Source organism: Papaver somniferum, chromosome 4, assembly GCF_003573695.1.
Source record: "Papaver somniferum cultivar HN1 chromosome 4, ASM357369v1, whole genome shotgun sequence".
NCBI lineage: Eukaryota > Viridiplantae > Streptophyta > Magnoliopsida > Ranunculales > Papaveraceae > Papaver > Papaver somniferum.
The window spans coordinates 43805656-43818525 of NC_039361.1; the positions used below are offsets into that span (position 1 = coordinate 43805656).

Genomic DNA, 12870 nt, shown 5'->3' on the forward strand with positions numbered 1-12870 from the left:
CATTTTGATTCCCTATCCGACCTCCTTTACAGGCCTAAGAGTCTGCTTCAACCCAAGTAAAGACTTTTAATTATTTCGTCTCTAACAGATAGCCTATTTGGTTTCCTTCAGAAAGATATAATTTTTGAGCATGTGCTTAATTTTTCTATTGGGTAGGTATATGTGGGTATGCATACATATAGACCAGTCTGTGAACTCAGACTGTTAGGATACGCGTACCCTTAACCATTCACGAATCCAGATCCAAGGGGTACGCATACCCCCCCCCCCCCCCCCCCATTCACGAACTCAGAACCTTAGTGTACGCGTCCTGAGTGTGGTACATATCCTATTCCGGAATTCAGATTACTAGGGTACGCCTATGTAAAACCCGCACTATAATGATGCATCATGCATTCATGCTATTTGAGTGGGTGGCTTATAACAAAGTTGCGACACTATGGCGCATTACAGCTGCATTAGACTAGAGCCAATATCATACCAAAATAGTGCGTTACGCTAGAGCAGTTTAGCCGAGAGAATTTTATGTAATTCCTAAATAACATTTAGTACCCCACATCTATATATTTTATGTAATTCCTAATTTATCCCTTACTGATCATACTTAATAGTTGATCTACTCCTTTATAATCCTAACTCATATGAGCCCCCACGTTGAATGGTGAGCGTCACCGTTCGCCTAGAGAACAGTATTTAGAATAAACCTGGAGAGGACACTTGGCGAGACTCTATTGGTCCAGGGGTTACACCTTAGAAGAAAAAAAGAATTTCACTAATTTTGTCATTTTTTATTGGTTTTACAATCCTAATCTTTTGCCGCACCTCTTCCTTTCTATAATCTCCTTCTCTTTCTCTTGAGTTTATAAACCTAGTCAAATTACTGATTGATTACCGATATATGACCAACTGTTTTGTAAGCCTAATCTCATGTACGTGTTTCGTGGATCTCAAGCCGACGAGGGGATGCCCTTTGTTCCTTCCTCTCTTCAGCAAGTAGTCAATGCCATAACACAAATCTCTATTTAATTTTTCTCATCATGATCATGGTTTAACTTTTTACACTATCTAGACTTTTCAAGTGGTGTTCCTTAGCAGGAGTGTATGCGGTTGTTTTCATGTTTAATCTTTCTTGAGTCAGGAAAGGATGATTGAAAGGTTATAATGCTGTTATGTGTTATCTGATCTTGATTGTTCAGATTTAACGTTTGTGTCAATGGATAATTTTCTAGCATTTAAGTTGGCTACAAATGCTTTAGTGGCAATAATATTGGACGATCTTTTAGAATTGTGTAGTGGTTTTGCTGTAGTTACTGAATATTTAACGGCAATGTCTTGCTGTTGGTTCTAAAGCTCAAATTATCCGTGTTTATGATTCCCCAATTAAATTATAAGATGCATTTTGTTTGTGGATTGCATTCGGATGTTTGTAACGGTTTTTTTTTTTTTTTTGTGCACGGGCATTAACGTTCACTTATTTGCAGAAAATATTATGTAGTTACACTGTTTTATTGTTGCGGTTTCGCAGTGTATTGTGGCTTTAACCCCTCCTATATGTAGTTACATTGTTTTTTATTGTGGTTTCGCAGTGTATTGTGGCTTTAACCACTCCTATATATCTACACAAGAATTTGGTTTGGTAAATATTCCACGATGATTTGTGGAGATCATAACTTTCTATTTATATAGATTTTTACATGTACATAGTCGTACAGATTCTACAATTATGGAAACTAACAGCTACTCAACTGGAAACTATTGTGGAAGACTAGAATTTGTTTAAAAAATCATCTGACTTAGTCTGTTCAGAGATTATAGGAAGTTTGGTAGGGTTATCCTTGACATATCTGTCGTTTAGGGGGATGCACTTTTATCTTCTTTCAGCATTAAAAGTCGGTTGGAGTTCTGAGCAGGCGGTGGGAGGGCAAGCTTAAGCACATATGGTATCATAGGAAATAATCTTAGCCCTTAACAGGTCATGTAAAGATTTATGTACCCGATGTGCATGGGTCATGAAGGAAGCAGGTTGAGATTCCTCGGTGCTCATTCTGCTTTCAGTGTGGCCTGGACTAATCCATTTTCTATGAATGTTGCACGGGATAAACTTACTATCCACTGGTGAGCAAAAATTCAGTAACGATTTTTAAAGAAGTTGGAAACAAAAAGACACAAACAACGATACCCAATATTTGTGAAGATACTATACCCATAATAACCACAAGGGACTTAACGAGCAAGAGAAATGATGGCCCTCTATTGTAAAACCCATTGAGGAATTTATGTACGCGAATATCCTACAAATCGCAGGTTGGTTAAACGTCTAAAGTTCAGTACATTTAATATAAGGATATAAGACTACCAGACAGGTGCTAAGTTGCACAGATATGTCTATATTCATATATCGATCTGCCGATCTTATCATCCGGGAGTATAATGATCACCAATAAATGGCTAATGTAATGATAATGTTGTTGAAAAAAAGATAGTTTGAGTTCGGTGATTAGTTTTCTCTGGTAATGATATTGTTAGCTTTATTATTTGCTTTAGTTCATCACTTGAATCATGTTCTTAAGTTTTACTTATTTTTTCCAGCATACCAGACTTTTGCATTGAGTTAAAAATGGTGTGGATGCGTATAAGAATCTCTCCTGCGCACACGAAAATATTTTTGCATTTGGAGTTGATATATTGAGGTTGATCTCTGGGGCATAGTTCTTCCGCTATATATGTTTGACTCAGACAGGGAGTTAACTCCATGTCGTTTTACAGCTTGATAGCATACGACACTGCAAATGATTATATTGTGTAACAATCCTCAACTGAAATTTTCTTATGGTTATTGTGTTTACTATATTTTATGCAGATAGATGCACTGACACGCGTGAACTGAGAGGTTAACCATAATAACTAAGTTAAACTAGACCTAATGCTACCCTTCTGTGATTTTTTTCGCAGCAATATTGAACCTCAATTCGCAACTGTCAGGTGATGGCTTTGTTGTCCTCCAGTTTGGTCTTTGCAGCTATAGGCCGCTGTCCAGGTAAACGAACTTTAACTCAATAAGGATGTTTGTTTTCTCACCAAACTTAAAATGTATTCTTGGGTATGCAATATGAGTAAGCATAGGTCAGTGGTTCTCTTAGGAAGATAAACATAAACAGATAACTTATAAAGAGATTTGTGGTACTTTGACTTTAATATGTATTCACTGAAATAAGCAGTCAATGTTCGATATTGTAACATCTTAACTTAATTGTAATATATATATATATATATATATATATATATATATATATATGTATGAGAATTACACTGTAAAATAATTACCAGAGCTAGAGTGGGTTCGATATTGTAATTTAATATAGATTTTCAACCATTCTAAATATCAAGAGTTGACTTGGTTGTAATTTAGGAATAATCATTTGCATACGTAGTTATGTATAATAAAACTTGATGCCCAAAATGTTAATGAAAAAGCAGGTTACTATTCATATTCTTGCATTTTTTTCTTATGTTTTCATTTATGGTGAATTAATACAGTCGATAACATTTAGTCCTAAGCTGAACATGAGGAGACAAATTGAATTTTTTTTCTAAAACAGTCGGAGAGTTGTTGATGCTGAGAAGAAAGATATACTAGAGGGGACGGGGTGAAGCGAGGCGAAGCCATGGCCGAGCTTTACCAAATCAAAAATATGGCTCAAAGAAAAAGATGCCCGACTGGGCGAGGCGAAGCCGGGCCACCCCAAATCAAAAATGCACGACTTGTCGAGGCGAATCCACATCACACTAAACCAAAATGAGTTATATATCTAATTAAGGTATTTATATAAGTTGTCAAATAAGCACGTACATGTTTCCATGCTTAGAACATGAAGTTATTTTGTGTAATGAACCAAGGATATGAGTCGGGACGGGGGCGGGTGGAGGCCGAATTCAGCAAATCGGGACGGGGGGAGGCGAAGCCGACGCCGAGCTTTACCAAATAAAATCGGGACGGGGTGAGGCGAGGCGAAGCCGAAGCCGAGCTTTACCAAATCATATCGGGACGGGCGAGGCGAAGGCGAGCTTTACCAAATCAAAAATATGGCTCAAATACAAAGATGTCGCCTCGCCACACCAAATAAAAAATGCACGACTGGGCGAGGCGAAGCCACATCACACTAAACCAAAAATGGTTAAAAGAAAAAAAAAATGATGGATGGCTTTGGGGTTCCCCCAGTGCGTAGCACGGGCCCAAAATCTAGTTATGTTTAGTTAAGTTAACAGATTAGTTTGAGTACAATTGCCCAACCATTCTCCTGAGACATTCAATCTTCTACAATATCTTGCCGCTTTGTCAGCCCAGCCGTTAAAGTCTCTACTAACATACTCAGCTTTAAAATAACTAAAATCCTTAAAATTTATATAGACAATCCTCTAAAATAGAACGATTGAACCAGCTAATCCGGTCAATATTATTATTAAGAAAGGAAATAGCATTCTTGGCATCACTTCTGAGACATACTTTGCTTAGATTTTTTGCGTTAGCCCACTTCGCAGCTTCGAGTATATCTAAGCATTCCGCTTCTTCCGGATTCATGGCTCTACCAGCGACTGTCCTACACCCTTTGCATTCACCTGCTACATTGTATATTACAATACCAACACCAGAGTTGTTAGTATTCTTGTCGAAAGATGCATCACAATAAATGATATAACAATCTTGAGGTAGTTCTTCATTTGAAGGGGGGACTTGATCATAAGTAACTGCACTTCTACTGTTATTATGGGCGGAGACTAAGGATTCATGAGTATCACTAATAAGTCTAACAACAAGTCTCGTTGTACTCAGTGCATTAATCGGCTTTTGTTGAAATATATGAAAACACATGTCCCTCCACATACACCATGCAATAGTTAGTACTGAACAACAAAGGTCATTGTTGTAAGAAATATATTTTTTAATCCATTCATAAATATTCATACTAGAAGCGGCATCTTGAAGAACAGAGTTACCAAAATGCATTGAAGTCCATACAACTTTAGCAAACATAGAGTGAAGCAATAAATGTTCAACAGTTTCAGGCAAATTAGAATCGCACATGTTACAAATAGTATCATGATTAGGTTTAAAAATGGCCAAACTATACTTAGTAGGCAGATTGCCTTCAATACATTTCCACAAGAAAAGTTGGACTTTAGGCAAAATAACAGCCTTCTAGAGACTCTTATAGATGTGATTTACCTGATGATTAGTGCTAGCAGAAGGTAGATCACAAGATAAAAGTTTATATGCAGACTTAATAGTAAAGTTTCCATTTTTCGTAAATGGCCAAATCAACCTATCATTACCTATCATGGGAATCCTAATATTCATTATCTTTTGACTATTATCTTGTGTGAAGTATGCTTGCACAAGGTCAGGGTTCCAAGATTTGGAATCTACATCTATAAAGTCATTCACACACATATTAGGATTCAGATAAGAAATGCATAAAGGAGAAGACATGTTTGGAACCCAGTTGTCACGCAAAGCATGAATATCAACTCCATATTTAACTTCCCAAATAGAATGTTGCCTGACGATGTTAAGACTGTGGCTAATACTCTTCCATACCCAAGAAGAGTTCTTAATTACATTATGATGCAGGGGATGACAATTTTTGAAATATGTGCATTTTAAAATTTCAAACCAAAGCTCATCAGATGAATGAATAAGCACCCGTGCATTTTTAGCAAGTAAAGCTTCATTGGCAAACTTAATATTTCTGAAACCTAATCCCCCTCTCATTTTATGAGTGCAAACTTTGTCCCAACTTTTAGGATAAAAACCACCACTTGAATTTCCCCCTCACCATAAATCCCTTTGGGATTGCTCCATTTTATGGATAAGATTATACGGTATTAGGAAAGAATTCATGTAATAAATGGAAGAGGAATGCAGAACATTATTAACTAAAACAGATCTCCAAGATTGGGTTAAATATTTTCCTTTCCACTTGGCCACCCTTTTATCAAAATGATTAGCAAGATGGGAGAAAGACTCACTCTTGGATTTTTTCAGAAAAAGAGGAATGCCTAAGTGTCTTCATTAGGATCAACTTTTTTAACATTAAGCAATCTAATGAAGGAGACACAATGGTCTGGATGAACATTCTTACTAAAGAAGCATCCAGATTTTTGAAAATTTATCACTTTGCCGGAAATAAGACTAAAATCCTTAATGAGAGATATTAAGTTACTAGCATCATCATGGGTGTCTTTCATGAATAAGAGACAATCGTCATCAAAGAGGAGATGAGATATACTAGGCGCCTCTTTGCTGACTTTGAATCCGTGAATAAGATTACAACTTTCAGCATGCATCAAGTATCTAGAAAAGAATTCCATACATAAAATAAAAAAATATGGAGAAAATGGGTCACCTTCTAGATTTATAAGCGGGACAAAGAGACCCATTAAATAAAATCGAAATATTAGTGGTGCTAACGCATTGAAAGATAAGTTCACACCATGAATCAGAGAAACCAAAACTTTTGAGAACATCAACCAAAACCTATCAAGTTTTAGACCCATAATACCTAGTTATCTTGGGTACAACCCTATTGCACGTTCATTAAACTTAGGGTTGTTGATGATTTTCATTTATTTCTCGAAAGAATAAACAAACGATCTAGTACACTCGCACTGCGGATTACGGTATCGGATTCGTGGGAAAAGAAAAAATCATGATTTATAAAGGGGGATACCAGTTCTACTAAGTGCTGATACCATTTCATATAGGACAAAAAAATTCCACCGATCCTCACCGTTGGATCGATGAAATTGTATCAACACTTAGCATGACTTCTATCCCCTTTATAAATCGTGGAAAAAACGGACACTCTCCTCCACATTATCGACTCATTAACATTTGGGGCTTGTATCTTCCCGAACATGAGTTTGTATCCAAGCCCAATAGATATTGAGTTAACAGATGAACTCAGTGAGAATTTTTCATTTTATTTTATTTCCCATTTTGGAGAGAAAGGGAGGAGGGAGACGGAGGGTTTTAGTTACAACTCTGGCTTTGTAGTGCATCTACTGCAATCTATTTTTTCTCCATTGGTGGATCTCTTGATGATTTAGAGGTAAATTTATTGTACTGCTTTTAATCTGAATTCAATTCTATGTTAGTACTGTTATTTAGTTTGTTCTAAAAACAAAAACCCTAACATTTCATTTAGGTATTTGAAATGAAAACCAGTTTTTGCTACTATTTAGTTTCTTCCCGTAGTGGGTATAGAGTTTAAATGAATGTTCTTGTGGACAGAATATAGTTTTTATCATGGGTTTGAAAAATAAAAAACTGCAGAAGGGGAAAAAGAACAGTTTGAGTGGTGCAGCAGCAACAGCAACAGAAGCAGGAGAAGATAGGATTACCAACTTACCTGACTGCCTTATTCATCATATACTTTCTTTCCTTCAACTCAAGTATATTGTTCGCACTAGCATATTATCTAAAAGATGGAATTGCATTTTCACATCTATCCCCATCATTGATTTTTCGGGGTTAGAAGAAATGAGACCCAAAATGTTTATGGACATTGTGGACAAGATATTGCATCTTCATGATATGTCGAAGATAGATAAATTTTGTCTAGATTATTCTGACTACTTGAGACCATCTAAAGTTAACTTATGGATCTATGCTGCAATAAAGCGTAATATTGAAAAGTTCGATCTTACATTGGTTCAAGAAGGAGGAGGACCTATTCATATCCCGTTATCTCTTTTTACTTGTGAGTCATTAATTACTTTGAAGCTAGATATATGTACTCGGATGTATCTTCCAAAATATATATCTTGTCCAAGACTCAAGCACCTTCAACTTTGTGAAGTCGATTTTAGCGACAAGTACAATAGTGAGCAACTCTTTTCCAATTGCCCCGTCCTGGAAGAGTTAGTGCTGCAAGATTGTGACTGGTGGGGCATGAGGAATTTCTGTATTTCAGCACCTGCACTGAAAATTTTGAAAATTTGGGGTGTTATCGATCACAGTAGATGGTATAATCCATATCGTTTACAAGGTTGTGCTCTAAAAGTTGATGCTCCAAATCTGGTATCTCTCAGCTATAAATGTGGTCTTGCAAAGGAATATGTTGCATCTAGCTTTCAGACACTTGTTGACGCAGATCTTGACTTCAACTTTGTCAAATATGCTTGTGATGCGACAAGGAGGGTATTATGATAGGTCTTGGTGCAGTTGCAAGTAGTTTTCTTCAAGCGCTTTCACATGTAAAGCGTCTATCGATTTCTGATCGAGTCCTACAGGTATTGGTTCTTGCTATTACCTTTGTGTCGCTCTATGATTGATCTGACTTCTTTAGACTGAAATCTTTTTTTTTTTCGCTATGGCCTTTTGATAAATAGGTTCTGTCCTGTGCAGAAGATCTCAAAAACCATTTGCCTACCTTTCATCATTTGAAACAGCTGAACGCGGAACGTGAAGCAAGTACTGATGAAGCACTAATTGCTTTGCTCAAATCAGCACCTAATCTGGAGTCCCTTGTTCTTAACGAGGCAAGAGCACAAAACTTTTGATTATCAGCATACCTGTCAGTGGATAATAACATAACATGTATTGGGTTTACATTTGTTTATTAATTATACCGTTGTAGTAATTATTACATTTGTTTATCAATTTCAGTTCATTCCCTTGTCCAGGCCCCTCGGCATTAAAACACAAAACTCGGAGGGGAATGGCAATAATGAAGACGGCAATCATGATGATGACTGGGGTCTTGATACGATGACTACTGGATGTTTGCTTCTACAGCTCAAGTCAGTTACCTTTGAGGTATTTTCAGGTAGACCAAGAGAGATGAGTTGGGTGAAATTAATTTTGAGAAATGCAAAAGATTTGCAAACAATGAATGTGTCTTACGCTCCTTGTTCTCACTATTTAAATCTGACAAGCAAAGAAGAATTTATGGAGGAGGTGCCAGATCTTCCTACTGCCTCAGAAAACTTGACGTGTTACTTCTCTGATGTGCAGTGTCTTCACTAAGATGTTATTGGGATGCTTTTCTGTTTCGATTTAGAGATTGTTCTTTAGAATCTTTAGTGTGATAACTTTTGATAGTCGTAAACTTTTTTGCGACCACCTTACAGTCTTCTTTCTGTTAACAATGGGTTTCCTCTCTTGTTCTATCTTTTTCAGTTTTGGCTTTGGATTAATTAAGAAAGAACATCAAACGCACACATTAGTAGTGACCCAAGTTCTCAGCAAAAACCTGCTTAGGCCGGGAAACTGCTCCCCAAAATGTAACGTCGACCTTTCCCCACATTTTCGACTTACTGCCGGCTGACGGGGGCAGCCTCTTTGACCAAAAATTGACAGAAAAAAAAACCGGACACTGTCCAGGATCCACACTCCACAATATTTTTTGGGCTTGTATATGCCTACGCATGAGTTTGTGTCCAAGCCCAATCGATATTGTATACACCGAGTGAGAATTTTCCATTTCTTTTTTTCCCATTTCCCATCAGAGAAAGAAGAGAGAGAAAGAGCGAGGAGGAACAGAGAGGGTTTTACAGCTCCGGGTTTCTAGGGCATCCTATGTTTTCTTTGGCATTGGTGGATTTCTTGATTTTTTAGAGGTAAAGTTCTAGTCCTGTTGTGTTCTTCATTCTTATGTTAGTAATTTGTTCCAAAAACAAAAACCCTAACATTTCATTTAGGTATATGAAGTGAAAACCAATTTTCTTGCTACTGTTTAGTTTCTTCCAATAGTGAGTTTAGCATTTAAATGATATTTTCTTGTGTGCAGAATATTTTTTTATCATGGTTTTGAAAAATAGAAAGCCGCGAAAGGGGAAAAAAAACTGTTTGGCTGGGGCAGTAGCAGCAGCAGGAGAAGATAGGCTCACCAACTTACCTGAATGCCTTATTCATCATATACTTTCTTTTCTTGAAATCAAGTATATTGTTCGCACTAGAGCATTATCTAAAAGATGGAATTGCATTTTCCCATCTATCCCCATCATTGATTTATGGGGCTTGAGTGACATGAAAGCCAAAATGTTTATGAATACTGTGGATAGAATATTGCATCTTCATGATATGTCGAAGATACGGAAATTCCGTCTAGTGTATTTTGACTGGTTGAAACCAGATTAAGTTGACTTGTGGATCTCTGCTGCAATAATGCGTAATGTTGAAGAATTCGATCTTCAATGGGCTCAAGAAGCAGGAGGACCCTATCCTATGCCCTTATCTCTTTTTACTTGTCAATCATTGGTTACTTTGAGGCTCGATATATGTATCCGTATGTATCTTCCTAAATATATATCTTGTCCAAGACTTAAAGCACCTTGAACTCCACGGAGTCGATTTTAGTGACGAGTACAACAATGAGAAATTCTTTTCCGATTGCCGTGTTTTGGAAGAATTGATGCTGGAAAATTGCGACTGGTCTAGCATGACGAATTTCTGTATTTCAGCTCCTGCACTGAAAATATTGAAAATTTGGTGTGTTGATGAAGCTGGCTTTAGATGGGATAACTCAAATGGTTTACGAGGTTGTGGTCTAAGAATTGATGCGCCAAATCTAGTATCTCTCAGCTACAAATGTGATTTTGCAAAGGAACAGGTCATATCTAGCTTTCAGACACTAGTTGACGCAGATCTTGACTTCAACTTTGACAAAAATGCTGGTGACGCGACAAGGAGGGTATATATGATAGGTCTTGGTGCAGTTGCGAGTAGTTTTTTTCAAGTGCTTTCACATGTAAAGCGTCTATCGATTTCTGATCGAGTCCTACGGGTATCGTTTCTTGCTATTACCTTTATGTCGCTCTATGATTGATCTGACTTCTTTAGACTGAAATCTTTTTTGCTATGGCCTTCTGATGAATAGGTTCTGTCCTGCGCAGCAGATCTTAAAAACCATTTGCCTACCTTCCATCATTTGAAACAGCTGAACGCGGAACGTGAAGCAAGTACCGGTGAAGCACTAATTGCTTTGCTCAAATCAGCACCTAATCTGGAGTCCATTGTTCTTAACGAGGCAAGAGCACAAAACTTTTGATTTCAGCATACCTGTCAATGGATAATAAATAAGATGTCTTGGGTTTACATTTGTTTGTTAACTATGTCCTTGTAGGAATTGTTCTTTTGATGCTTGTTTTTTCTTTCTCAATTTCAGTTCATTCCCTTGTCTAGGCGCCTCGGCATAAAAACACAAAACTCGGAGGGGCATGGTGATAATGAAGACGGCAATCGTGATGATGATTGGGATCCTGATACGATGACTACTGGATGTTTGCTTCTACAACTCAAGTCGGTTTCCTTCGAGATATTTTCAGGTAAACCAAGAGAGATGAGTTGGGTGAAATTAATTTTGAGAAATGCACAAGATTTGCAAACAATGAATGTGTCTTGTGCTCCTTGTTCTCACTATTTAAATCTGACAAGCAAAGAAGAATTTATGGAGGAGGTGCCAGATCTTCCTACTGCCTCAGAAAACTTGACGTGTTACATCTCTGACATGGAATGTCTTCATTAAGATTTTGTTGGATGCTTTCTGTTTTTAGGATTTTCAGCGTAATTGATACTTAAAATAACTTTTGATAGTTGTAATCTTTTTTATAATCAACCCATGTCGATTATGTTCGCTACGATTAACAAGTCTTGTTACTGATTAAACTGGGCTTCCTCGTGTTCTTCTATCTTTTTCAATTTTGCCTTGGTTTAATTGTTACATCCTCAGCTGATTGTCTCATATACGAACCCCTTTTCTTCAGAATTATGAAAGAACATGAAACTCATGTTAGTAACTAATCACCCCAGTTCTCTACATAAACCTCAAGGTTGTAGCAGCAGATTGAAAATTCATGCATGTGTACAGGATAGTTTGCAACTGTTATCTGAGGTAAAAAGTTATATTCCCAAGTCATAAATCAAACGATAAGATTTTGCCTAGACATCTAAACTTTTATCAGTAATCCCCTCGCGTTTTTCTTGTTACTGAGTTCTTTGTCCCAGGGGGTAAAAAGCAACATGTAATGAAGCAAATTTCGTTTCTATGAATTCCAAGCTTCCATTCCATGGCTGAGTATTGTTTGAATCCCTTGTCTACGCTGTCGTGATGATATCCCAAAAGTTGCACAATTTAAACTGGCGCCACAATTGTCTCAGGCCGGTCATGTCTTTGGCAGGGGCAGCCGCTTTTCTGGCCAAAAATTGACCGAAAAAAAGAAACGGAAACTGTCCAGGATCGGCAGTATCGTTTGAGGCTTGTATAGACCATGACCCATGAGTCTATGTCCAAGCCCAATAGATATTGCATTGTATATATACAGTCCAGATGAACTGAGTGGGAATTTTCCTTTTTTCCCCATTTCCCATCAAAGAGGGAAAGAGTGAGGGGTTTTTAAAGCTCTGGGTTTCTAGGACATCTTGCATTTTTGTTTTCTTCCCATTTTGGATTTTCACTTGAATGATATTTTCTTGTGTATATAATATTGTTTTTATCGTGATTGATAATTAAACAACAATTTTTTGGGTATTTCTCAATACTGTAAGATGTAAAAGTAGTTGGAAAGAAACTCTCTTTTGGTATCATGGTGTGCAAGGGTATTTTGTCTTATGAGCTCTCAAAGAGTTGCTCATGAGAGATTTGTTGAGTTTTGCCTCAAATTTCTTTTCCGTATTTTGTTTAATTCAAAATATGATGTAGCGCAAAAAACAAACGAGCCCTTGCCTGCACACGTTTGGTTCATGTACTCTGAATTTGTAACCGTTACGTGTTTGAACCGCATTCCAGAACCTTCTCAGCTGGTTCATGTACCACCATTTCACACATAAAAAGAGAAACTTCGTCCTTTTCACCTCTTCTTCTCAACAGT

General features: G+C 37.2%; 2 protein-coding genes across 6 annotated transcripts; both read left to right on the forward strand.

Annotated features, from left to right (window-relative positions):
• Positions 1-7001: 7001 nt before the first annotated feature.
• LOC113275301 (F-box/LRR-repeat protein At3g59200-like) lies at positions 7002-8535 on the forward strand. 5 transcript variants are annotated; one of them, XM_026524781.1, is made up of 3 exons: positions 7002-7109; positions 7292-8292; positions 8392-8535. In XM_026524781.1, exon 2 carries the CDS (start codon positions 7307-7309, stop codon positions 8207-8209), a length of 903 nt encoding a protein of 300 aa, XP_026380566.1. In that variant the 5' UTR covers positions 7002-7109; positions 7292-7306; the 3' UTR covers positions 8210-8292; positions 8392-8535. The 5 variants fall into 5 exon arrangements, with proteins under 5 accessions (XP_026380566.1, XP_026380570.1, XP_026380571.1 ...); XM_026524785.1 differs by having other exon boundaries at positions 8408-8535; XM_026524786.1 differs by having other exon boundaries at positions 8411-8535.
• A 137-nt stretch (positions 8536-8672) lies between these two features.
• On the forward strand, positions 8673-11663 carry LOC113275302 (F-box/LRR-repeat protein At3g59250-like). The gene is made up of 4 exons (XM_026524787.1): positions 8673-9621; positions 9792-10787; positions 10881-11030; positions 11169-11663. Exons 2-4 carry the CDS (start codon positions 10416-10418, stop codon positions 11526-11528), a joined length of 882 nt encoding a protein of 293 aa, XP_026380572.1. The 5' UTR covers positions 8673-9621; positions 9792-10415; the 3' UTR covers positions 11529-11663.
• The last annotated feature ends 1207 nt before the right edge of the window (positions 11664-12870 follow it).

Bases quoted from the DNA above. Each gene is read 5' to 3' on its own strand.
- LOC113275301 (XM_026524781.1), top strand. From the start codon at position 7,307: ATGGGTTTGAAAAATAAAAAACTGCAGAAGGGGAAAAAGAACAGTTTG.
- LOC113275302 (XM_026524787.1), top strand. From the start codon at position 10,416: ATGCTGGAAAATTGCGACTGGTCTAGCATGACGAATTTCTGTATTTCA. The intron at 10,788-10,880 runs GTATCGTTTCTT...TCTGATGAATAG, and splicing joins TTTCTGATCGAGTCCTACGG to GTTCTGTCCTGCGCAGCAGA. The intron at 11,031-11,168 runs GCAAGAGCACAA...TCTCAATTTCAG, and splicing joins AGTCCATTGTTCTTAACGAG to TTCATTCCCTTGTCTAGGCG.